The 25,037-nt window shown below is 39.5% G+C and overlaps 3 protein-coding genes and 3 non-coding genes across 7 annotated transcripts; 4 read left to right on the top strand and 2 right to left on the bottom strand.

The window, feature by feature from the left end:
• Nucleotides 1–93: 93 nt before the first annotated feature.
• Nucleotides 94–7,740, bottom strand: LOC102080107 (signal-transducing adaptor protein 1). 2 transcript variants are annotated; one of them, XM_005467591.4, is made up of 10 exons: nt 7,311–7,740; nt 5,562–5,633; nt 5,290–5,406; nt 5,042–5,098; nt 4,235–4,407; nt 3,950–4,081; nt 3,389–3,458; nt 1,617–1,719; nt 1,359–1,538; nt 94–1,242 (listed from the first exon to the last, which is right to left on the bottom strand). In XM_005467591.4, exons 1-10 carry the CDS (start codon nt 7,410–7,412, stop codon nt 1,124–1,126), a joined length of 1,125 nt encoding a protein of 374 aa, XP_005467648.1. In that variant the 5' UTR covers nt 7,413–7,740; the 3' UTR covers nt 94–1,123. The 2 variants fall into 2 exon arrangements, with proteins under 2 accessions (XP_005467648.1, XP_005467650.1); XM_005467593.4 differs by having other exon boundaries at nt 1,359–1,535; nt 7,311–7,736.
• trnaf-gaa (transfer RNA phenylalanine (anticodon GAA)) lies at nt 2,240–2,312 on the top strand. The gene has a single exon. It is a non-coding gene; the product is annotated as a tRNA-Phe (tRNA).
• trnaf-gaa (transfer RNA phenylalanine (anticodon GAA)) lies at nt 2,718–2,790 on the top strand. The gene has a single exon. It is a non-coding gene; the product is annotated as a tRNA-Phe (tRNA).
• On the top strand, nt 3,029–3,101 carry trnaf-gaa (transfer RNA phenylalanine (anticodon GAA)). Its single transcript has one exon. It is a non-coding gene; the product is annotated as a tRNA-Phe (tRNA).
• Nucleotides 7,741–10,629: 2,889 nt separating the features above from the next.
• Nucleotides 10,630–15,287, bottom strand: LOC100695828 (paired box protein Pax-5). Its single transcript, XM_019365659.2, has 7 exons — nt 14,181–15,287; nt 13,840–14,005; nt 12,640–12,837; nt 12,513–12,553; nt 12,333–12,440; nt 10,904–11,038; nt 10,630–10,812 (listed from the first exon to the last, which is right to left on the bottom strand). Exons 1-7 carry the CDS (start codon nt 14,221–14,223, stop codon nt 10,790–10,792), a joined length of 714 nt encoding a protein of 237 aa, XP_019221204.1. The 5' UTR covers nt 14,224–15,287; the 3' UTR covers nt 10,630–10,789.
• A 283-nt stretch (nt 15,288–15,570) lies between these two features.
• LOC102079931 (zinc finger CCHC domain-containing protein 7) lies at nt 15,571–23,778 on the top strand. The gene is made up of 8 exons (XM_005467590.4): nt 15,571–16,382; nt 17,929–17,990; nt 19,121–19,231; nt 19,340–19,510; nt 19,739–19,774; nt 20,211–20,315; nt 20,635–20,752; nt 23,238–23,778. Exons 1-8 carry the CDS (start codon nt 16,007–16,009, stop codon nt 23,711–23,713), a joined length of 1,455 nt encoding a protein of 484 aa, XP_005467647.1. The 5' UTR covers nt 15,571–16,006; the 3' UTR covers nt 23,714–23,778.
• The last annotated feature ends 1,259 nt before the right edge of the window (nt 23,779–25,037 follow it).

The raw sequence follows: 25,037 nt of genomic DNA, 5'->3' as shown, positions 1-25,037 counted from the left end.
TAAAGAATAAGAAGAAACATCGGCTTTCTATATTTACAATTTAATTATACATCGATCTGAAATAAACAACAGTGCTTTAAGCTTTTATGTTGCTTTTTTTTTTTTTTTTTTTTTTTTTTTACTACACATTTAAACATGAATAACAAGCAGAAGCTGAGACAAAAACAAAAGTTAATCCGCAAAACCTATTCATGTTACTTTGGCAGTTGATTGTTTTCACCTACGTGAGATTTTTGGCATCAAAGTCATCACTTTTGTATCGTGAAAATAGTCATCAATCGATCAGTAAATCAAGAAAACACTCAGCAGAGTTGGAATCATATTCAACCCCAGTGACAGCGTTTGAGCTCACTCTTACAAAACTATAAAAAAATACAAAAATGGAGTACAGTGACGCATCGTTGGACATGTAAACAATCTTTCATTGAGAACATATTAAAGATTTTCACTGATAATCTTACCACATTGCAATGTGTAAATCTTATCTGCAAATTGTCCAAGCTTTTTAGAAATATTCTCGGGCTCTCAAACATGTTTCATCCTCATGTTCAGACCCTCCTGCTTCTGGTATTATTATTTTAGCTGTGGCAGTGTCACTCTGATGGCCGCCCTCAGCCCAGTCTAAACATCCTCAAACATCCAGGGCATGACTTTTCATTCATTAACATTCAAGTTCCCGAAGGGGTTGATTACTTTGGTGAACCCTCAATGTAAAAGTTCCAATGTGGTTCCATCCACAGGTACAAAGATTTGAACAAACATTTAATCCTTTACAAAGTTTCTGGGACTGACTACGGGATGAAATGTACTGCTTTCTTATTGACACACCTCAGCTGGATTGCAACGACGGGTGCAGACATTTGTGGTCACTGAAATAAACACAGAAATCCTTCTGATCATCTAGCACCGCCCGCTCATTTGGTCACGATATTTAAGCAACGGTCCAAACTCTCCCATCTTGGAGAAAAATTATTACATTTCGTTTCAATACAGCAGAATTTAGCCATTTTCACCGTGAACATTGTGATCTCTGAGCTGTAGGTAAAAGTTTAACGTTATACTTGTCAGGTTACACCAGTCCCTGCTTCACGCTGTCGGTTTCTCGGTCGTCCACCGTGCCGTGTTACATTGTTGTTTTTCCATTCAGTTTTGTTTCATAAGGGGAGACTTTCTCATCAGTCGAAACGTAGATGTTTTCTCTCCGTTGTTTTAGGGCTCTCCTGAGCTCATCATCCAACTGAGCTGGTTTAGAAAAAAGCATTCAAGTCATTTAGACTTGCTCTCACATGAGCCTTGATTTAACCTTCTGCCCGTTCGCTTGTTTGTTTTGTTTTTAAATCAACATTCACTCTGCTCACCTAGATTCAGGCTGGAGTCACTGGGATCATCAGGAATGACATATTCTCCCTCATCAGGCTTGTTTGGCAGAATCTTCTCTTTGGTCTGTGACCGCAGCATAGGGGACACTTGCGCCTTTGGTAGTGGTTTAGGCGCACGTGGGGTTGTGTTGAGGCACTTGGGAGCTGGTGACGCCTCTACTGAACACAATCTGTGGTTAGGAGTTGCCCACTTCACTGTCACCATTTTTTAACCATTTTTAAAAGCAGTGCTCTCACCGATCAAAGTGTCGTAGGGCTGAGATGGAATGAAAGGACAAAGCCGGTACTCTGTTTTTTCAATGAAGTATTTTAGAACATCCTTCAGGGAGCTGACGGTCACCTACAGAGGACGTGTGAAAAAAAAGCAAAAGACTCGGTTAATGATGCTCATATGGATTTATCAGAAGTATCTGTCATTCCCCTATTACACACAGCAGATTTTATGACACCTTTACAGCTAATAAAACAATAATAATTACAGGCGGCCTGTTTAACATTGTAAAGCTTCACTGTTCTGCTGAGGCTTGCAAACTGGCAATGATCTGAACTTTGTGCTCCACAGAAACGTACTACAATGCCAACACCTGGACTTGAACCTAGGATCCTCAGATCTTCAGTCTTTATTAGCGCTGCAGTTTTATTCCTCTGTGCGATAAATCACATAATGATTTGCTGCAGCATTTATTAATCCCGTGTCCTTTTGGTAAGTGCATTTTGCTTTTATATAGAAGTTTTTGATCATCATTTGATCAACATTCGATAATGTCTCTGATTGGACCAGGTGGCATATTTGAAAATAGGCTGTTTTGGGCAGGTGACGGGTCACACTGCTCTCTCTCATTCTCACTATCACATATACGGCCGAAATAGCTCAGTTGGGAGAGCGTCAGACTGAAGATCTGAAGGTCCCTGGTTCAATCCCGGGTTTCGGCATTATTGTACATTTAATCAGAGACAGGATGGTAACTGCAAAGGCTTAATAACACTGTAATACTGAACCACACCTGTGCATTTTAATGCATCCAAATAGGTTAAATGTTAAAAGAAAAGCCTAACAGGACATACTACCCTCTTAGCAGATGTTCAGTCTGATGCTCTCCCACATGACTTCAACCAAATTCAAGCCAGTGACTGAGTTAAAATTACTTTGCACAGAAAGTAAGGAAATTCGTGTTTGATCAATAATTTCTTTATTGGAACAATAGTTCTTGGCAATAAATCTTATACTGTTGAAAAGTCTGCTTATTTAACCAGTAAATGGTTTTGTAAGAGAAATGCATTTGTACATATGTACACTCCTTTTTGGTGCAAATCATGGATGCTTGGTGCTATTCCAGTGCCGAAATAGCTCAGCTGGGAGAGTGTCAGACTGAAGATCTGAAGGTTCCTGGTTCAATCCCGGGTTTCGGTAACGTGGTGCATTTATTTGGAGTCCTAATTGAAGTCAGACAACTGTCTTTATTTACACTCAGTCAAAACACCAACAGCACAGGTATGGCAGAGCAGTTTACTGACATCAATCGTCTTCTTGTTCCTCAAACAGGGAAACAAACCATCTCTTAGCTGTTGGAAAGTGAGGGCACTGCAAAGTAGTTGGTCATTTTAAGCGACTGAAGTAGGCTTTTTAGGGGACATACTGCCAGTTCACTGCTGAAATAGCTCAGCTGGGAGAGCGTCAGACTGAAGATCTGAAGGTCCCTGGTTCAATCCCGGGTTTCAGCATTGTGGTTCGATCATGTGAAGCTCCAAATTGTTATTACTATCAGGTAAATGTCTCCAAATAATTTACTGAACTAATCAAATAAAGTATTAATCCGATGCTAGTATTGTTAACGACATGATCAATATTTGGATCGATCTGCCCACCTCTAATTTCACACATTACACACTCATGAACTTTCTTTGAATCAGTTGTGCTCCTGTGGCTTTGAAGGAAGTTTATGTGTAAATGTGTCCTATCAGAAATATATTCCGATCGGTGAGAAGCTGTGAGAGCTGTAAGGACTTACTGGTGTCTCCAGTTCAATGACAAATCCGGCGTTTATTTGGGTCACTCTGTAATTCTTCATTACAGGCCCGCTGAAACAGAAGAAACGTTGTGATGATTATATTACAGTTAAATTCTTCACAGTGTTTTTTTTGCTCAATGGGTTTTCACTGAGCAAAGTTCATATTACGTTCGACTTTCAGTCTATTCCTGGTTAATGCTGTTTTTTATTGTCGGTTATTTTCTGGTGAACACTTCTTTTCCTGTGTCCATGTGTCAGACTTACCAGTAATAATAATAATAAGCTGAATAAATTGTTTGTTGGCACCTTTCAAAGCACTCGAGGTCACGCTACATTACAAAATTAGCAGGAACAATATTAAAATAGTTCTAAAACTTAGTAATATATATTATTGTAAAAGATATAAAACAAGACATTTATAGCTGATGTGCTGATGAAATCAGTCAGTACAGGAGAAAAATTATAATACAAGAAGATTAATGGTTAAAATTCAATAGTTATTTATAAGCAGGTATTCTGCATTGACTGGTGTATATCAGTATTTTGGATGGATTTGCAGACCTGGATGACACTTGTCTGAGGGTCAAGGCGTAGTTGTTGGGCATGGTGGACGGGCGAAGGATGATGCTTCCACACTCTGGGTTTTCCTCTAGCATTTTCTCAGCCTCCTTTCGAGTCACATCAAAGAAACACCTACAGGATTCAAAGGAAAAAAAAGGAGACACACTTTTATTTATTGTATTTTAACTGTTTTGAAGCACTTTTTAAAGTCTATCTGAGAAGTTTCTGAACCTACAAATGATCAGTGTTTACACAAACAGCAGATAGTGCTTCAGTTTAACTTACTCAGCAATCTCAGAGCTCAATTTGTCTTTGGATGGCGGGCCTGAGAGGAAGCCTGGTCGAGGTGGGAGCGGTGGACGTGATGATGGGGATTTTCTTTTTATTTCCTGAGCGAGAACCTCCTTCAGCTGTAACACCTGGCCAGGCATCAGCTGCAGCTTACTGGGAAGCTCCTTCTGCAAGGAAACATGAGCTCGACCTCAGTACCATTCAGATCATCTGGAACATGTTCAAAAATATATCCTGATATATTTAAAAAATATATAAACATTTATTCACTGGCCACTTTATCTGGCACCTTGCTCATTTACACCAATATCTAATCAGCCAATCACATGGCAGCAACTCAGCACATTTCATGCATGTGGACACAGTCAAGATAACCTGCTGAAATTCAAACTGAGAAGGAGAAAAGGTGATTTAAGTGACTTGGACTTGGCTGTTGGTGCTGAATGGGCAGGTCTGAGTATTTCAGAAACTGCTGATCTTTTGGGATTTTTCCACATAGCTGATGGCTCATTACAACTAAGGCAGAAGAGCATCTTTGAATGCACAACACATCCAATCACAAAAGACAACACCAGGCGTTCAGCTACAAACTAGAAACTGAGGGTCATCATCACTGAACAGAAAAATGTTGCCTGGGTCTCGATTTCTGCTGTGCGGTAATGATGCGAAGGACGTCAGACTTTATTTATACCAAGTGAACATTATTTAAATACCACTGTCTACATCACTGTGTGTGTGTAATATCCTGTATAAATGGAAATAATTGTGCTGAATCAATTAGATCGGTGTGTGTTTGCTCACCTTGACCACAGTCAGGATGAAACCCCTCCACACCTCTCCCGTGTCTGCACTGTCCATCTACACACACACACACACACACACACACACACACACACACACACACACACACAGTTGATAAAAAGATGAAAACAGGTCAGTCAGTTTAATTTCACTTTGGCTAGAGCGATGTATAGTATTGATCCATCCAGTGATTAATTATAAGATAAGATGTAATTGGATCATTTGAAGTGAGTTTTATCACAACAGACCTTAAGTTGCACCTTCTCTGTGCTGAGGCTGAGGGTGAACACAGTGGGTTCCTTCTTCTGATATGGAGAGTCTGACTCCATCGACTTCAGCTGGTCCAGGTCCAACTTCTCTGTATACTGAGAAAAAAATCAGGTCAGTGCTCGCAGCACTTCCTTATTGCCCCTCAAAGCTACTTCCTAATTCTTGGAATTAAACACTCCACATATTTTCAAAAGATGATTCAGGTAATTAGTCAAGTGCACAATGTGAATAAACATAGGTGTTTGCTTACTGTATCCTGTGTGTCATCTTTGTACAGAAACAGCGAACACCCACGGAGCTCTCCATAGTATTTCTTGAAATCCTGAAAGTCATTTGATGAACATGTCAGGCATTTAGATGCACACTTAAACTGCTTACACTTGACCTGTTTCAGTTTTTCAGCTACGCAGTCATGTGGAAAACTATGCACACTTCGTGATTCGGTATCTAGTTGCTATCTGGACTTTGACTGAGCTACTGCAGCACCTTGATTCTTTTCTTTTTTCAGCCATTCTTTAGTAGATTTGGTGCTCTCCATTGTATAGTTGCATGACCCACTTTTGCCACGTTTTAGCTGTCAGACAGATGGCCTCACATTTGTCTCTTTTAATATTTAGTATACAGAGAGATTCATAGTCAACTCAGTATCTGCAAAGTTCACAGGTCCTGTGAACTTTGCATCTACCTGCACCGCCGTGTTTGCAGTCGGTATGAGGTGTTTGTGCTGATATGTTGTGTTTGTTTTTTCCAAACGTGTTGCTGTACATTATCTCCAAACATTTCTACTTTGGTCTCATCTGTCCAAAGGACGATGTTTCAGAAGTCTCATGGTTTGTTCAGATGCAACCTTGCAGATCAAAGCTGTGCTGCCATGTTTGCTTTAGTGAGAACAGAGGCTTTCTGCTGGCAACCCTTCCAAAAATGCCCTACTTGTTCAGTCTTTTTCTAACTGCTCTGGTGTAAACTTTAACATTTAGCACGTTAACTGAGGCCTGTAGAGTCTGAAATGTAGCTCTTGGTTGTTGTTGAAATTTTTCTGATCTCGATGAGACGTCGACTCCCGGGTAGATTGTCTTAAAACACACCAGAATGGTCCAGACTAGCAAATTGCTAAAACTCTTGCTGATGATCAGTTCATCAAGTACATTTGATTAACAGCCCATGGCTGCCTCTTACCCTCTTAACTCCTGTGGAAACATTAAGGTTGTAGCTTTTCGAGAAATGCTCTTTGTCACATGATTGTATTTACACTTATCTAAAGGCTGTAAGATAATTTACAGATGAGGTATTTACAAACAAACCTCTATGTCTTGTATATTTATTGTTGGATTACCATTATAAAATATGATGCACCGTCAGAGCCGAGCTACCCACCCACTGGTGATAAAAGGTGGTTACATTTAGTCCCCTCTCCACAATAAGGCAGTAACAGTTTACGTCAGATTGAAACAACTGCAGTCAGCCCAGATTACATTTGAATAATAATATCAAAAGTTGCTTCTCTACATTTTTCATGCCATTAAAATATTTTAAAGTTATAAAACCTTTTCGATAACCAATAAAACAAACTCATAAAAACGTGTCTTACATAATTCATGTGTACCACAGCACTGTGTTTGCTGAAAGTCCCGACTGCATGAAGAATACAGACATAAAAGATTTTTATGTTTTTTGACGTAGTGTAACACAAAATTTGCTCTGTCTCCACTTTTTAAAGTAGTCCAAGAGTAAGTATGCTACACAAATTTATGTAATCTAGCAGATTAATGATCAAATATGTAGCTTGTACTCAGTAACCAACATTACAGTGCAGTAAGACCCAACTCTCTGAACTACAGCATTAAAATAATGTCAGTCAGTATAAGTGATTTAGTAACATCCAGACACTGCTAATTCTCCATTATGAGTCCTTACTTTTGATAGACTTTTGCAGCTTTTGTTTGGTTTTACTCTTAATTATTTACATTTCTTCGTGTTTATTCCCCACATTCGTTCTTACCGTGTCTTTGCTGTGTTTCTTCAGCAGGTGTCCGGAGTAGTAGAGAGGCAAGGCTGTGATCGTCTCCCTCCTCTTGTGGACAACTCTGGGGGGCCTTGACATTGTCCAGTAGTCTCTCAAGTCAACGTCTTCTTCTGCCCTGGTTTGGCTCAGCTTTGGCTCAGCCTATGTCTTGCAGTGCAGTCACTAGTCAAGGGCGAACTGCTGAGTCCTGGAAAAGCTTTGTTCTGATTTTGTTTCCTTATGAGGCTCTGAAAGCAGGTATGAATTAAGACTATGCGTCCAGAATATGAGAGCTTTGATCACGAGGTCATAAATGTACAAAGATAAGCCTTTCTTTCCCCCACCTTCAGCCTCAGCACTGTCCTCTCCCTCAGAATGAGGAAACGTTGGTAAATATATAAAGAAGGAAGTAGCTGGTGTTATAAGAATTCTCATACTAACTTGTGCTTTTGTACTTTGGACCTGAGCATATCCCTAAAAAGCTTTACACCACAATAAATTATGCACGCACAGACACACACACACACACACACACACACACACACACGTTCACATCAGTTCAAAGATTATTTCAGTTAACTACACTTATTTCTTGGAGATTTATCATAACTTCAAACATAATAAATTCTTACCTAGAATTTAATTGTAAAAGTAAGTTTAAGTGTAAAAGGGACTGCGAACAGATTCTGAGGAATTCACACATACACACGCATGCACAAGCTCTTAATATTGCAAGTCAGCTTAATATTTAAATTGAACACATGATTAAAGAAGATAAGCAACACTTGTTTAAAAGCATTTGGCAGGATTTGTCGTGTGAGAGCTGACGGCTTCATTTACTAAGACAGATTTATCACAAAGTTTAAAATACACAATACACAGAATATATACATGAACGGTTTAAACTTGACTATAAGATGGTTTCAATATATTTTAAGGTGTAAAGGACAAGGGCAAAATTAGACTGAAACTTAAAAAAAAGTAAATTGCTGAAACCTGCATCACTACTTAAAATTCAGTGATGCTAGCTAGATAAATAAATAAAGTTCTGATATTGTGTAGCGGATAACAGAAATAACAGAGTGTTAGCTATACATTTATATAGATTATTAGTTATAGCTGAAGTGACATCATCGTATTGTCCTCAGGAGTAGTAAGGTAGCAGTTACCACTAAATGGCCTGTATTAATGAGTTCAGTGGAAGTGTGTCTATGCTACTTGTTACAGTTTATGAACAGTTACATAAAGGTTACATGTAACACTCTCAGGTGCAGCTAATAACACCAGCAGAAGGCTCTTACTTCAGATTGTCTGGGATTTGGGGAGGTAACAAAACATCATTGTTTTCCAAGTGCATTGAATCTGTGGTGAACATGGTTAATGTTTAACTGATGCCAAGCAGCATATTAACCTTTAACCCTGACATTTGCCAGTATGATAGCAGGCGGTGACATTGGCGGCCATTAAAACAGACATGAAAAGCTCAGCAGACATCACCTTTGAGCAGCTGTTCAGCTAAAATGTATTTTAGAGGAATTACTTGCACGTGTCTGTCTGCATGACACTTCCTGCATTTTTGCTTTAGAGTTGTCAGCCACACTGCCAGGAATGTTTAACTAGGGCTTCTTGATACATTTGGTAATTGCAAAGAAAATAAAAGGTATTAAAAAAACAATATATGACTTGAACCAAGATGAATTTTTCAGGTAATACTGACAAATTCATTAATAAAGCTCAACCAGTACAAGTCAAGAATGTTAGATAGATTTATTAGCTTTTCAGCTATTATGTTTATAAGCCTTGCTTAGGTTTGTTCTTCCTATTTCCTGATCCAGACAGGTTTAAGAATATGTACAGACTGTAAAACCTCTTGAGACACATCTGGAATCAGTGACACTGGGTTACAGTCACTATAGTAACTGACTTGATTAAGACACTGGCTGCTGTTGTATCATAACAAAGCGATCAGAACATTACAATAAGAGTCTTCTTTGGGTTGTCTGCCTTTGCATTTTTTCCACTGTCTCATAATCCCATCAAGTGTTATTGCTGTAGGATCTCTTCTGAGTGATTTGCCTTAACGAGTTTTAGCTTGAAGTGTTTCTGGAGCTGTGCTGTCAGGCTAAGAAGTGGGTGTGGATGCATTACTAGCTCCATTAATGCATCCTTGGTACAGAGTCATTTTACAAGACAAACTACTCACAGTAGTGCTGCCCTCTACTGATGCAAGCTGAAAAACCCCACTTACTGCTTCTTTTTTTTTTTTAAAAAAAAACTTAGTTTGAAAAGATTTTACTCTAACTGAGACATTTCAGAGTACACACACTTAATAAGTTTGTACTTTTTTTTTGACTTCTCTTACCTTACATAATGTAACACAGAATAATGTAGAACCCCTTCCCTTTTCTCATACTTTACCCCATGCTCTCTTATTTGATTCTAGCAAGATACAGTCAGTAAGACAAGTCAGATGGGGTTGCATCAAAAAAAGAGAAAGAAATAAGACAGCTTAATGGCTGAAAAAAACATCAGCACAAACACAAACAAACAAGGCAACCCTCGATCGGACCTACAGCAACTCACAACTGTTATTAGACAGATGGCATTGTGATGAATGATTCCACTTTGTTATCCCAGTACAGTAGTGAAGTAATTCCTTCCCACTGTCACCAAGTGCTTGATTATTGGGGTTTTCTTTGTATTATTGTAGGGTCTTTACCTTACAATATAAAGCACCTTGAGGTGATTGTTGTTGTGATTTGGGGCTTTATAAACAGAATTGTGGTTTCTGAGTTTAAAGGTGAAGCTGATTTGATAGCTTTGGTTTATTTCGGTCACATGCTGAATTATCTGCACACAGATGTTGCTATGGTGCTTCATACATTGTTTGTGGTGCATGAGGGATTTGTGCACGTGTCTAGATATGCATAGTAAAACCAAAACCAAAACACATTCGTCATCCTGTTAATATTCTCTACATGTTTCATGCAGATTGATGTCTACTGCTGAGCAGATTTCTTTCTCAGCAGTGTTTCTTTTTTTTGACCCCACTGCTCCTTCTAGCAGCTCCTATCTTCTACTTTAATCCCTCATCCTAGAGGGGAGGCCAGGGAGATGTACACAAAGGAGAGAAAGCAGTCTCTGCTCTCCATCATGAGGCCCCTAATGATGCTAACCCTATACCACTGACAGAGGAGAAAGTGGCCACAGGGGCGACAGGGATGGGGAATAATATGTTGGACTGATGAAGCTCTATTAGGCCTTCGTGGGGCGAGCATGTTCTTTGCTTCAAATAATGTGAATAAAACATGAAAGGTGAGGCTTGTTATCTTGGTTTTATTTCCACATGTTTTCGATTATGATCCAGATTTCTATCTCAGTGACAGTAATAAATATAATTACAGTTAAACAAGTTCTGCAGTCATCCTGTTTGTGGCACTAAAGCGGTGATATTCTTTCTTCTCAAGGCTCCTTATTCAGCTGCACTGACACAAAGGTCCTAAACAAGAGGACGTATGAGAGAGAGAGGAAGACACATCAAAGCTGACCTCATATGAGAGATAAGTGATCATAATTCAGTAAATACTGACCCATTTCTGGATTAGCTGGCAGGCTTGTATAAGAGGTTAAGCTGGACAGAGAGATCATGCAGGGGTCAGGCTGTCCCCAGGTGTCATAACATGAACACGGCTGGTCTTGGTACACACTGCGGGAGATGTCCCCCGCTGGAAAACAAAACAGCTTCAGCTCAGGTTCACTTTTATTTCCCTTCCTATCTCCATTTCTATCTTCACTTGTTCTAATTAGACGAATGATGAAACACATGCATGCCTGCGTTTCCAGGGGTAACTATGCATATTTGTTCATGCAATCTCCTCTTCTAATGTTTGCAGTGATGGAGAAGTGAGGGTATATGGGCCTGTAATGAGAGGCCAAGGTGAGGAGGAGGCAGCGAGGAGCTGGCTTTGAGGACAGAAGCCTGGGGAGCTGAGGTGGACCTCCTGCCGCGGAGGTTGTTTTAGTCAGACTAATATTAACATAAGACCGCTGGCTTTTCACATCAGTCTGCCATGTGGTCACGAGCTGCGGAGAAAACCCTGAGCCTGCTCTGTAAATACATCCATGTGTGTGAGCTCTTACAATAGAAAAAGAAATGGCCACTGAAATTTGTCTTCAGCGTGCAATTTCAAACAATGTGTTTGATTTCTCTTGCAGAAATGACATTTTCTTGGTACAACTTCAAGATTTTTTTTAAAAGGGGCATAAAAAAATCTGGAAAGGTATTAAAAATAGGACTTTCAAAGGCATCTGAACAATGTGGAGATTTGGTCAAAAAGGGAAACTTTACATTCTTCACCACTTATCCAGCTAGTGTCACTGGGGTTGAGCTTGTGCACCTCTCCAGAGGCACAAGCTCATGAGCAGATATGAACCTTTCTAGATTTGTGACACCAACATGACTACAATCAGATGAGAAGTTTGTATGACTCGATATGAAATACAATAATAACAGTTTAAGAGTTTCTCCTCTCTTCTAACCCCTCTCACCAAATGTGTTTCCCAGGGCTCAATAGCACTTAGAAAAAGAAATTATGCAAGCATAGCCTAAACCTTCTCTCAGCTCCACATCACCACAAACTGTCTGCCAGACATCCTCCTCAATCCCTCACTAACTGTTTCTGTGACCTCAGGATCTGATTATCTTCCAATTTTCTCAAAATAAACAAAAATAAAACTCATAGTTGTTTAGTCAAATGCACTGGTATGAAGAGTTGTTGCTTTATCTCTTGCAGTTCATGGCTGTTTACTATCTGCCCATCCATGATGGCTGACAAACTAGGGTGTATCCTGGACTTGACCTTATATTCTATTATCATCTGTTTAAACAGAAACTAAAGCTTCCTGGGTCCAGATATTCAGCATTGGTAGTAGAAGTGAAAATACAGAAATTAATAGAATACTTGTGAGCCTACACTTTCAACATGAACAATTGCAGCTCATGCTCACAGATTACATTACCTTCTGGTAGCTTGCAGCTATATTTTGAGATTCCCAGAATCCCACTGATGGAAAAGCTGGATGGGGAGGAACAGGCTGTTCCCATGGCAACTGATGATGCTGAGGACACTGCAGAGGCAGAGGTTTAGTGTCATTAAACATTTGTGAGAGCACGAGAGGGTAAAAGGAACAAAGTCTTACCAGCTTCACAAGATTCGGACTGAACTTTCTTCCTGATGATTCTGTGAGGACAGAAATAACTCACTTAACGTTTTTCTTCACTTTTAAAATCTGTGTAGTCAGACACACGTGAGTTCACACACTGTACCTGTTGATGGAGCTGATGCTGGGCACGCTGTTCTGGTCACACACTTGCTCCAGCAGCAGCCTGTCTCGGATCTCCCAGGCGAACATGGTGGGGTTGTGGTGTTTCAGTTGCAGGATCTTTTGCACAACTCGGGGAGTGGCCACTTTGGGCTTAGAGCCCCCGATCAGTCCGGGTCTGATGCTTCCTGTCTCATTGTACCTGAACAAACAATGTCGATATCTATCAGGTGGGCTAACATTTTACTTGAAAGCAATGCTGTATAACAACCACATCAAAAAGCACCTTCCAAGGATTTTCACCTTTAAGTACATTATCAGCTATTGTAATATATATTTTTTTTTTTACATTTTCCATAAAAACCTCAAACTGTAATGAAGTGAGAAAAACCAAGAAGTTTAAAAGTCAAGCTTAAAGCTTAAAACAACAACAAAATATCACAGTGTAACAAAGAAATTACACTCACATTTACAAATAAGCTAAAAAAATTGTTTAAATTATTTGGTTTTCATATTCAAATGATACACTTTTCTTTTGGAAAAGTGGCAAAACAGCCGGGCAGACATCACTAACGCTAAAATGCATTTAAAAATACCTTTATGTGTGAATTAATACACTAAAACAAATACTATCACACATTACCCCTACGACGGAGAATTTGGGCCACATTAAGAAAAAAATAGTGTCGAAATTTCTGGAATGAACTCGAAATCATTTTAATTTGATAACATTTTGATAAAGTCGAAATGTGGAGATAACAGTTGTTTCAAGTCAAACATCTGCCACAGCTTCTAGGATGTGTAGATGAGTTAGTGAAACAACTTGATCAGCTGTCTTCTTGTGTCTTGTGATACAACATACACCCTCTACGCACCCTCTATGCCCTCTTAACCATCGGTATCCTTACGCCTGTCCATTTCCAGCTGTTTTATTTTACTCTTCCAAGCTCGTGTTTCTTTCTTTTTGACCAAATGCAGCTTTCAGCTCTTCAGCGACCTTATACCCATCACGTATCAGCAAACTGCGTTCATGAGCTAAAAAATACATAATTTCCTTAATGAAACCAGTTGTGAAGTAGATTTCACTACACAAAGCATTATGTAAAAGGCTTTAATCTCCATATTTCAATCTCACGATGATTAACAGTATCATTTTTGTTAACGTGGCCCTGATGCTCCTTCGTACATTACAGGCTCCGTTTACCTGGCCAGTATTTTGCTGACGCAGCCGTGACTGACGCGCAGGCGGCGGGAGATCTCACAGGGACGCACGCCCTGCTGCGCGAGCTCCACGATGCGCTGTCTCACAACGTGAGGTAACGGGCGGCCGTTAATGAAGACACCACCAAGCTGATTGACTCCACCGTGCCCTGAGCACCGGAACGGATGAAGGAGCATCAGTTAAATTGTGTTACTCCTTAGACCACCTATTCATGCGCTCTGTGCGCCGACTGTCGTTTACTGCCTAAAGTTAAAGAGGTAACACTAGTCTGGGCAACGGTGCTGGTAAAGTCCCTCATTAGGAAACATAATTAGGCTACTTACTCTGCGTAACGGTGAGCGGAGTCTGTCCAAAATGCACTTCCATAACAGACTTTTGTCTAAGTGTGGAAAAATCTTGGAGATCTGTTGGACTTCTGCTTCTGGGTGCGGTTATTGTGGAAGATGCAACATTTTAAACCAACCAAGAAACTGACAAACTAAAGTTGTGTGCGGTTCGAGATGGCAGGTCAGAGGCTCCTCTCTGATACTTTTAGCACCTGCGCGCTGGAAAGCTGCTGGAGCCCTTTGAACGCACACGTGCGTGCAGCAGCTCGTGTGAGCAGGGCTGTACCAGGACTTTAGAAATACAGAAGTGGTGAATCAGTGTCCCCAAGGCGGAGCCCCTTAAGTCCCCACAGTCGAGGTGCTTGTAAAATTATTTATCATAAAAATAACGTGAGATATTTAATAGTTACAAAAACAAAAACTACACCTGCCTTCTTTGCTGCATATAAGAAACATATGCTTATCCACACAATGCATAGCCTGACCAGCAGATGATTTCTGCTGGTGATAAATCAGTTTTAATGTTTAAAGGAAGAACAATAAGCAGGCTGTGTAGGTGACATCTGTCTATTACAATAATATTATGGTAAATCATCAGGCAACAGGTGCATACAACTTATCTTGCACATATTAGGTGTACACATCAAACCATTTTTAATTGCAAGAACATCAAAAATGTAGTATTTTTATAATAGATTATCATGTTTGTATCATGGCTGTTGCTGGTATACTTTTTCAGCACAACATTTCAGTTAAGTTTTGACTGTTTATTGTTCCCATGTGCAGCGATGTCGGGCAAGACTGACATAATTTGTAGAGCATGACAGAGCCCTCTCCGCAGCTCTGAATTAAGGTGTTGCAATGGCACGGTTAAAGTCCAGACATCAACCTGATTGAAATGTGGTGGGACCTTAAAAGAGCTGTGCATAGCTGAAAACCTGCAAACCTCAAAATGAACTGAAGGGATATTGTAAATATTGCAAACAGTGGGTCAAAAATTCCTCCACAACCATGTGAGAAACTACTGAATCATTGGTTTAGTTTTTTTTAAAATATAAAATAAATATTTTATATTTTATATATATATATCGACTAAATGTAGACCGATAGTCCTATTTCAGTTCAAAATGTATTAATGTGATTACATTTCTGAGTTAAATAATCTATATTTACGTCACAAAATTAATCCTACAGCTTTAGCTACGCTGCAGAATGAAGTCCATATTATAAAATGCTCTAACTTCACTTCAATCTCTAACAATTAAACTCAAAACGGTTATCAGAAAGTAGTTTTTCATACAAACGTGGTCCTCTTTTATCACTGACTATACCTGGAAATTCCTAGACAGACTTTGGACGCTGGGTTAAGTTTTTGTTGTCCAACATTTTCCGGAAACGCCGGGTAAAACACTCCACACAAGTAAACAAGCATAGGAGAAAAGCAAGCTTTTTCCGCGCTTTATCGAAGGAACAGTAATTTTACGCCATGAACCTGAAAGCGAAGTATTGGGAGTTAAAGCTGTAGGTAGCCAAATATCATGTTTACTGAAGTTATTTGACTTGGTAATGTTTAGCTGCTACTTTAGCTAACCGCCTCGTGCACTGCGGTGCTACTCAACTCGCGACAAAATTCGTTTTTCTTTAATTCTTTGCACACCCGCGCGCTAATTATCCCGGTTTGAACCAAAACGGTTTCAGTTCGGCCGGATCTAAGACATTGATAAAAACGTGTAAAAGACCCATCAGTTACCGCTGTTTGCTAGCAGCGAAGACAGTCGCCTGTGGGTGGCGCTGTTCCGCTACAGGTTGTGTCAGGTCTGATTATGGAGCACACTGAGGAAAATGAAGTTGATGATGGGGAGGAAGGCTCCGAAGATTTCTTTATTCAGGGGTCCAGCAGTTCGGAAGACGAAAGAGAAAGTATGATACATTCAATGAGCTGCAAACAAGCTGCACGACAGAGCAGAGAAAGCTCCCCTCCGCTCCTCCTGGTCTTTCCATTCTCCTCTGGAGGAAAAGGGGCTCTGCTGGACGCTGAGCTGGAACCGTCTTCTGGTGATGACCTACAGGACGATAAAGATGAGGATCAGCCCATAGAGGAGTGGATGATCCTGGAAGGAAAGGAACAGGTGGAGGACTCGAGCATCCAGCTCAATCTGAGCTACAGGAACAGCTCCGGGGAGGACTTAGATGATGAAGGTGAAACTTGACTTGGTCAGCTTTTGGGTAAAGAATATGGTGTCCTGTCATTTTATTTCCGTAGTCCTAATGCAAGCGCGAGAGGAAGATTTTGCTGAGTTTAAATATGAAAGAAAAAAGTCAGAAGTAAGTGCAATACAGGAGTGATATCCAACCAAAATCTGCAATAACAAAACAAATAAAAGTAATTGCAATTATTCCACAACCTATTTGTAATGTGTGTTAAAGCTGAGCTAATCTAGATGGATGGATGTTATTCACAGTGACTATATGTAGATTACATACTACTGAATGGCTTCAACTTTGAATTTTTGTCTGGTTAAAATTTTGTCTGGTTGAAATTTGAGATTTGGTTAGATTTAATTTTTTTATGTTGAAAGGCAGTTTGTTTTCTGGCAAAATATCTGAAGGTTATTTTGTGCCTTTGTTTTAACAATCGGAGAAATGTACACTGAATCACATCCAATGATACTATAACTGGAAAAAAACAAATTCTAGTGAATATTAGACGTGAGGGTCAAAGTAAAGTAATCCACCCCAGGGGACCATTTAGCCATTTTGATCCTCAAAAGTCATCAAACACCTAAACTTGGTGGCGTGAAGAGGCTTTTGAACCATGCACAATTAATTACACGCATAATCAATACTTAAATTTAAAAAAAGGGATGATAACAAATCAGTGAGCTCAAGAAATCATGAACTGTCACCACATGCTTGTGCTCACTGTTACGGGGATTGGTTCACAAAAAAACTGGATGCTGGTGCTCAAAAGGAAGACTTTAATACATGTACTTTAATAATTATTTAATTAGAGATAAAACAGATTTAAACTGCAGTTAGTTCAAACAACAAACAGATGCTATGTACTTATTGCTTACTTATTGTGCTGCTGTTGCTGCTGAATACACAACAGGTGATTTTTGGTGATATTCCCATGAGCTCTAATGTTTTCTACAACGGGCTGTCGTGATACAGTTTAGTTATTTTTTTTATGGATGTACCAGCTTCCAGCATAGAGAGAAAAATGAAGAAAAATAAAGATGACTAAAAACGCATCTCTGTAAATGCATTTCAACCAAAAAGAGTAAATGGACCCAGTGAGTGCACAGTTATTTTTGTAAATGTGTGGGAGTGCAATTTATTTTAAAGTGTATACAGAGACAGTTTGCTTAGCTTGGTGCTTTGGATGAAGATTATCATATTCACACCAGGGAGCTGCACAGAACAACCACTTTGATTTGACCCACCAGCTCGGGGCTCCACTGGAGCAGTAAAGTTTAAGGTTTTCTTTACACATAAGTGATAGTTAGTTCAGAAAGGTCAGGTGCCCTTCATTATTTTTTAGAGCTCCTGCTTTATCGAAACTGAATGCTTAGAAAAGATTACCAAGCTTTGAAAAACCCTATTTTTCTTTTTAATGCCTTTTTAGGTGCTTACGTTTCTGTTCAGTAACTATGCTGAGATCAGCTTAAATTTGGATATTTTTTTGCACACAATATTTAGTTGTATTTATTAATGTTCCCCCTGGTCTTTCTCTCCAACACAGATTTGAAGGGCAACGTGCCGAAATCAGTAAAAGAAAGCTGGGCTGTGTCTGTGAAAGACAAGGTAACTTTGGATTTTTAGCAGCTTTCATGAATACTATAGGATGGCCTATTTCATTTAGGAAATTATCTATCTGTGAAACTGTGGTAAAGGATGGAACAAAACACTTTAAGAAAAGTTATTATCTGTAGTTTAAAGGTACAGTGCGTAAAATCTCACTTGTAGAAGTCAGTAGATTTCAGATTGAAGTCAACTGAATTCTGCTTTCTTACTTCTCTTAGCTCAAGTGCATAATACTAGCTACAGACAAACAACTCACTACACTCACTGCAGCTCATCTGTAGTGAGTGTAGCCTGTCAGTCCGCTGTTTACCTCAGCTGTCAATATGCTGGGTGTCCACTTTAATTTAATCTGGGGGAGTCTGTAAAACTTTGTGAAATAAGTCCAATATGAGTCAACGAGTCAGTGAAGCTCACTTCTGCCCAATGACAGCAACACTGAGGTGAGCTTTTGAAGATGCTGAACTTTTCTCTATGTAAGTGCTGCTGTTAACTTCTATTAGCTGCTATTAGCCTTTGTTAACCTCTGTTAGCTGCAATTAGCTAGTGTTAGTGAACATTCTTTGACATTGATCTAAAATTGCCCCAGGGCAGCTGTGGCTACAACCGTAGCTTGCCTCCACCAGTGTATGGATGTGAGCGTGAATGAATAATGGCATTGTAAAGCGCTTTGGGTGCCTTGAAAAGCGCTATATAAATCCAATCAATTTTTATTATTATTAATTGTTGGACTGGAGCAATTGCGACAATATTGGGAATAAATAAGCATTTTATGCATGCTTTTGTGTTTTAGAGCTTCGATTTCAAGTCAGGAAAGGAGGTTTGAGGTGAGGAGAAAGATGATCAGGTGGAACAGAGGGAGAGCAGTGATGGAGAAGAAAGACATAATGAAAAAGAGATTTAAGGGTTTTGGAAGGCATTGGTGTGTTTGAAGATGTAATAACACACTAATCAATGTATATTCATGAGTACAGCATTCTTTTTTCTGTCAAATAACTTCAACAAATTGCTTCTGTACCTTTAATTTTGCAGTGTGGAGACAAAATTATGGTTTAACCTAATTTTAAAAATCTCTGTGTTCCTTGTCTTTTTCCTAAACTTGCTACTCTTTTTTCCTGGATCATCTTATCTAGAGTGGCACGGATCAGTCTCTGACCAGCCGTTATTTCTCGCCTGGTTGTTCCCTGATCTGTCGTGTATGCAACAGGACAGGACACCTTGCCAAAAGCTGCTCCTTCCGCAAGGTGAATGAACTCGCTCATCAGTGCTGTTTCCATGGACACCTGCAGAGGTTCCTCGACAGGACCATTTAAAAAATATTTTTGTTGTTTGTTTTGTCTCTGTGTTGGCAGAAATGTCCCACATGTGTCCTTTGTGGGATCCAGGGTCACATCCAAAGGAAATGTCCAAGTCGCCCCTGTGGTAGATGTGGACTGCCTTCACACGGGCTCAAGCCCTGTGATCTGCCTCCAGTGTGGAACCAGCACTGCCTACGCTGCGGGATGACAGGGCACCTTTCTGATGTGAGTTCGCAGGTCTGGCCCCTTTGAGTGTTGGTGTTGCAGAGTGTGTTATTGTGCCGAAGGAAGCGTTGAAAACATTTGACAGTTGTTTGTTGACAGATTCTGTAACCTCATGAATGTGTGGGCTCAATTTATGAAGTGTTGTTTTATTTCTTGCAAACAGTTCTTTGTCTTCCTCGTTGTTGCTTGAAGAAAACATTTCTTCTCTGTTTTCTGGATTTTCCTCAGGCCTGCCCTGATACGTGGAGACAATACCACTTGACAGTGAGTTTTGACTCCTCTTTATCTGCTCTTTCTTAAAAAAAAAAAAATCTAATCTTCTTTACTCAGCAAAATGAATAATAACAAGCCTTTCTGGCTCAATGTGTAAACCTAATTGGAGTTCTTAATGATTTTTCTCTAAAGTAAGCAATAGAATTGATCTAGGTACTCGGTGGCAGGAGACCATTTTAATTAGGCAATTTTGAAAGCTGTATTCTCTGCCTTTTCATAGATAGTCACAGTAAAAAATAGATGGAAAATGGGGGGAAAAAGATCAGGGGAATCAAATGCAATGAAGATCCCACCTGCTGGGAATCAGACCAGAATACCCCCATTATCAGGAGTCTGTTGATAGGTGTGTACTGCTAAAATAGCCAAGAGATCAGTGGATGTTTGTTATCGCTGTAGAAATGTCCTTCATTTGACCTTTCTCTTCCAGGTTAGGGTAGAGGTTCCCCTCAGGCCACAGGCAAGACACAACCTCCATCACAGGAAGTGCCGCATTCATTGTTACAACTGTTCTAAAAGAGGACATTACGGTTATGTAAGTGATAAATACATTTAATCCTCATCTTACTTTCACTAGATCTTTGTCTGCCTTTATGTCTACCGCCTAATCTGTTTGGTCTCTCACTTGTCTTTTTCCTAAACTTGCTACTCTTTTTTTGATTAGTTTTTTCACTTCACCTCGCTACACAACATTTGTTCTCCTCCTGTTCTTTTTTTGTGTTGAATCAAACTTAGTTAAATTCTCTCTCTATTTAAGTCTCAGTTGCATCCATTTTCCACTGTCCTGTATCCATTCTTCAGCTCATTTTTTCTTCTTTTGTCTCATCTGTTTCACTGTCTGTCTTCTGTATCAGGAGTGCACTAAAAGGAGGATGGTTACGGGCACCTTTCCATCATTGCCTTATGTTTACCGATATGACACCATGGAAGACATTCTCCAACTTCGGACCAGGCTAGAGGAAAGAGTTAAAGGTGATGAAGCTGATATCAGAGTTTTTACAGTATTATTTTACAATCGGTGTATCTTTGTTTGGGCTGTACATGTGAGTGCTATTGGAGCTGCCTGTTAGTTCTAAAACAACAGATGTAAACTGAACACTGAGCGTGAATTATAACCAAAATTATCTCCTGAAATGAGTTGTTCATTTATATATACAGTCAAGTCCATAAGTTTTCTGTACGTCCGCCAAGTTGACTTTTAATCGAACAATCAGATCATTATGTGTTGAGGTGCAGACTTTGGTTTTATAACTGCTTAGGAATTACATCCATTTGTATACATAGCCCTCAATTTTTCAGGGATCAACAGTAATTGGATGCACTAACTTTAAATATTTTAAATATAGTGAAATCCCTTGCATTCAATGACTCGCTGAAGTCTAGGACCCACTGACATCACCAAATGCTGTGTTTCCTCCCTTGAGATGCTCTGCAACACCTTTACTGCAGCTGCTTTCAGTTCAGGCTGTGCCTTTATTTGGGCTTCAGTAACTGAAAAGTATGCTCTGTTGGGCTGAGATCGGGTGACTGACTTGGCCATTGCAGAATATCCCATTTCTTTGCCTTCAGAAACACTTTTTGTTTGTTTTTTGTTTTTTTGTAGTACGATTTGGGTCATTATCCATTCTATTAGCAGTCAGCTCATCAATAAACACCAGTGATCTGGTTCCACTGGCAGTCGTATGTACACATGCTGTTACATTGCCTCCACCATGCTAGGAAGATATGTGTTGTGTGATGTGGTATGCTTTGGATCATGAGCTGTTTCTCTCCTTCCCCATACTTTTGTCTTCCCATCACTCTGGTAGGTTCAACGTGGTTTCGTTGGTCCAAGGATTTGGTTTCAGAGCTGCGCAGGCTGTTTTAGATGTTTTCTGACAAAGTCTAATCTGACCTTACTGTTCTTGAGTGTAACCAGTGGTTTGCGCATTGTTGTGAGCCCTATTTATTTCCATAAATGAAGGCGTCTCTTGATTGTAGACTTTGATAACGATACGCCTACCTCCTCGAGAGTGTTGTTCACATTGTCAGATGTTGTGAAGGAGTTTTTCTTAACCATGGAAATAATTCTGTCATCATGCATTTTGCTGGCCAGTGCATTCATTCTTTTTAGGAATTCTTTAAAGATTTTGGTCACTCCTTAAGTGCTTGCAATCTCTCTGATAGGTTTATTTTGATTTTTCAGTCTAACGATGGCCTCCCTCACTTGTATTGCCATCTCGTTGGGTCTCAAATTGAGATTTCTATTGAATCACCACGAGATACAAATGGTGTCTACTGGAGATCGTTTGTCTGATTAACCTGTTTTTTTTTACCTTCGACCTGGTGGCGGCCCTATTGTACAAGTACTTTTTAAATGACTGTAACTGTGTTCCCATTTGCGCTTGAGACTAAATTAAAACAGGTTTGAAGAATAAAAAGTGAGCTTTACGGGAATATTCGATGTATCATTGCATTCACAGGTCAGTTGTCCAATTACTTCTGAAAATACCTCTGAAAATGAAGGGCTATGTATAAAAATAGCTGTAATTCCTAAACAGTTCAGACAATACTTTAATTAAACCCCTTGAATTAAAGCTGAAAGTCTGCACTTCAGTTATATCTCAGTTGTTTGATTTAAATCCATAGTGATGGTGTACAGAGGAAAAACGATTAAAAAAATGTCATTGTCTAGAGATGTGTGGACTTAAATGTTTGTTGGTTTTTAATGAGAAATGCCAGCCATTTTTCTGCTTTGGGATTGCTTTAATCATACTTTATTTTTTGTCACTCTACCCAGACTGTTTTTCACCTTGTCCAAGAAGCATAGCAGAAGCATGATAATGATACAAGGCTTTGGGTATTTAATCAGAAGTGGGATACAAAATGCAAACAGGTCACATCCTGGCCAGAAAAACATTTCAAATGAAACAATTTATCAAAAGACAAATGATGTTATTGGGCATTTATGCTCTTTGCTGGCTCTTTTGAATGGTGAGGGAACACTTTCAAAATGCACCAGGGTGCTTTTTTTGGTGAGAATAGATTGACACGTGAATTCTGTGAAGGTGCTTTCTTTGGATTGGTGTAACTCTGGGTCTGAATTTTTAGTTATTGGACACATTTTCTTGATCTCTAACAGCTCTGCAACAAAATATGCCCCTTCACTATTTAAATGTACCAATTACTGCTTGGGTGGGATTGGTAGGTTTATCAGTGCTGCCTTTTAATTACTGAAACCAGCACTGTGAATTAAGTGAATTAAAACATAAAACTAACACAATGAACTGAAAAACATTATCTCTGTAGAGTTCAGAAGAACTGCAGAGTTGGTTGATAAAGCGTTCTTTTCACACTGCGTTTGATCAGGAAATAAACTAAAGATTTATTAGTTCAACAGCTGCTTTTAATCATCTGTTATTCAGTTAAAACAGGATCAGACTTGTCAAGGACGTCTTTTGTGTTTCTGTGTTTTCAGAGCCTGCACATGGTTTCTCAGACCTGTCTGAAAAAACAGGGGCGAGCGGCGAGGAGAATCGATCAGTCCAGGGGTGGACAAAGACAAAGAAGGAGTTGCACACCCGAGCTGGCAGGAGGAAGACGTGGCAAGAGAGGTGCAAAGAGAGACGAGAGGTGAAGCGTCTGAGGAGGGACGCTCAGGCCAGGCGGGAAGGAGGACTACTGATGAAGTCCCGCTGTAGCTCTGATGACGAAGCCTATCCCAGAGTCCCCTTTAGGCAGCCCGATGACAGGCACAAGCAGTCCACAGCACCTCCACAGAAGAAAAGGAGGGATGAGACAGGTGGCAAAAAGAGCAGGAAGAGCAGAGAGGCAGAAAGGTGGAAGAAAAGAGGAGGGCTAAAACGTGGGTATTTGTATCCCCATGCTGACATAGATATCGGGAGTGTAAATCTTCTTTCCCCAAAACAAAGAGTACGCCACAGAAAAAAATGATAGCTGATTGTTTTTTAATGTATTTATTTTTTGAGTGCTAATAAATGTATCAAGTTTGCAAAGAAGTCATTTTGTGCATGTGATCTCTCGATCTGTGTATTTATCAACATTTATTGACAGTACAGAAAACTGAAACGTATACAGGAATGTACTTTGGTACTTAATACTTAGTTTTGTAGTTTAATACTTAAGTATTTTACACCTACACAGTTTTGAACATGTTTTGTTTTTATTAGATTATATTAGATTAGATTTTTTATTCAGATGTAATATTTTGTGAATGTAGTTGCCTTCATAGTAACATTTAATTTTTTATATTATTTTGAAATCTGCCTAGATGTTTAAGTGGCATATTGTAAAGAAAAACATGAATACTGTAGTCTAAGGAGCGTGGAAACAAAAGCAACTGGACTTCTTTAAGTTGCTTGAAGACGTTTCACCCCTCATCTGAGAAGCTTCTTCACTTCTAAGACCAAATGGTGGAGAATCCCAGGTATTTAAGCCCTAGTGGGAGTTCTCCCTTAGGGGAAGGGATCTTAAAACTGGATTGTAGGTGGTAGACAGTTGGTGTTGTAAGCCACCCCTTCTTTTTAAAGATGGTCCTTCACAGTGGACATAGACGGCTTCTTTCACTCCTCTTTCAAATCATCTGTCTTCTCTCCAAAATGTGAACATTGACATCCTCGAAAGAGTGACCTTTATCCTTTAGATGCAGATGTACAGTTGAGTGTATCTCCTTAGATTACCAGGACCTGGATGATTGAGAACCTACACAGACATGTATACTGTAAAGGAGAAACTGTGGATGTCTTGAATCACTCATTTCTTTTTATTTTCCTTCAAAAGTGCCAGACTTTCCTGTAATTGTTTTAAAGTAGCCTTGACCAAAAGTCTTTCAAAGTTTTTCTTTGGACATTTTTTTTACATTGAATCATTTAAACATAAAAAGGCACCTAAATCTAGGGCTGAACCAGTGTTGTGTCTACAAATAACAGAGGCCCATCATTTGTTCCTTTTTTTAAAAGCCAAAACTATGAAAAATGCCAAAAATAACACAGTTTGACAAGCATAAAATACTATTTCTGTACTAACAAGGTAATTCCCCAAAAGCTATTAGCCTAAGACTTGGCATGTCTCAGTGTGGTGTGCAGTGACTCCTTCAATATTTTGAGGAAACAGGCCTAAAAAAACTGTCTATAGCAAAAGAACAGTACCTGAAAGTCATATACATCAAAGACCGGACACAGAACCTGAGAGACACAGCTGACCCTTCATTTGATCCATCTACTGTTCGCTGAAGCCTCATCAGAAATGGTCTCAGCAG

The sequence above is a fragment of the Oreochromis niloticus genome, linkage group LG2 (assembly GCF_001858045.2).
Source record: "Oreochromis niloticus isolate F11D_XX linkage group LG2, O_niloticus_UMD_NMBU, whole genome shotgun sequence".
NCBI lineage: Eukaryota > Metazoa > Chordata > Actinopteri > Cichliformes > Cichlidae > Oreochromis > Oreochromis niloticus.
This window is presented reverse-complemented; position numbering and strand designations above follow the sequence as displayed.